The 711-nt window shown below is 33.2% G+C and overlaps 1 protein-coding gene across 2 annotated transcripts in view; it reads left to right on the top strand.

Moving 5' to 3' along the window:
• LOC144977088 (potassium channel, subfamily K, member 13-like) overlaps positions 1-482 on the top strand; it is a 162,551-nt gene extending 162,069 nt beyond the window's left edge. For both annotated transcript variants that reach the window (XM_078921883.1, XM_078921873.1), the window contains one exon: positions 1-482. This exon is cut by the window's left edge and continues 929 nt beyond it. In XM_078921883.1, coding sequence (XP_078778009.1) covers positions 1-21 — 21 coding nt within the window. In that variant the 3' untranslated portion in view covers positions 22-482.
• Positions 483-711: the final 229 nt, after the last annotated feature.

Here is a 711-nt window from a genome sequence, read left to right as displayed (position 1 = left end):
GAATTTGATCCTTCCATGTAGATATCTTGACATTCTGATGGATTCTTATACCAAGTCTATCACACATTGACAAAGCAGCTTTTTTTCATTTTGACTTTTAGTTCAAATATCGACTGATCAAGATGGTCCACAACTTGTCACAGCGTTTTAAACCTGAGGCTTTTAAAATAAGATTGATATTTGAAATAAATTTGACAAAATGAAAAAATATGTTTTATCATCAAACGGTAGGATTGTGCGGAGTATGCGATTAGTTATAAGAGAGAGAAAGAGAGTTTTAGAAATAGAGAGAGGGGGGAGGAGGGGAGATAGAGAGAGATTGTGAGTGGGTTATATTGTTGTGTGTGTATATGAGCGTGGTAAGAGAGAGAGAGAGAGAGAGAGAGAGAGAGAGAGAGAGAGAGTAGATCAATAAGTGGTTGAAAAAAAGTTAGTTAAAAAGACCTTAGAAAAGGTGAAAAAGGGAGAGAGAACGAGAGAGAGAGAGAGAGAGAGAGAGAGAGAGAGAGAGAGAGAGATCAAGTCGATCAAGAAAGAGAGTCTAGTCACCTTTTTTTATTCATTGTAGTTGAATTCTTCCCAAGGATATGGTATTATAAATAAATTATTGTATGAATTACATTTACAACTAATATTGTGTTATTATAATCAATTAATTATTCATAACTTATCTTGCTGATTCAATTTTTATACATTTTTTCATTAATTTGT

This window comes from Berghia stephanieae, chromosome 1, assembly GCF_034508935.2.
Source record: "Berghia stephanieae isolate SIO BIC M18660-M18661 chromosome 1, UCSD_Bste_1.3, whole genome shotgun sequence".
NCBI classification, from domain to species: domain Eukaryota; kingdom Metazoa; phylum Mollusca; class Gastropoda; order Nudibranchia; family Aeolidiidae; genus Berghia; species Berghia stephanieae.
This window is presented reverse-complemented; position numbering and strand designations above follow the sequence as displayed.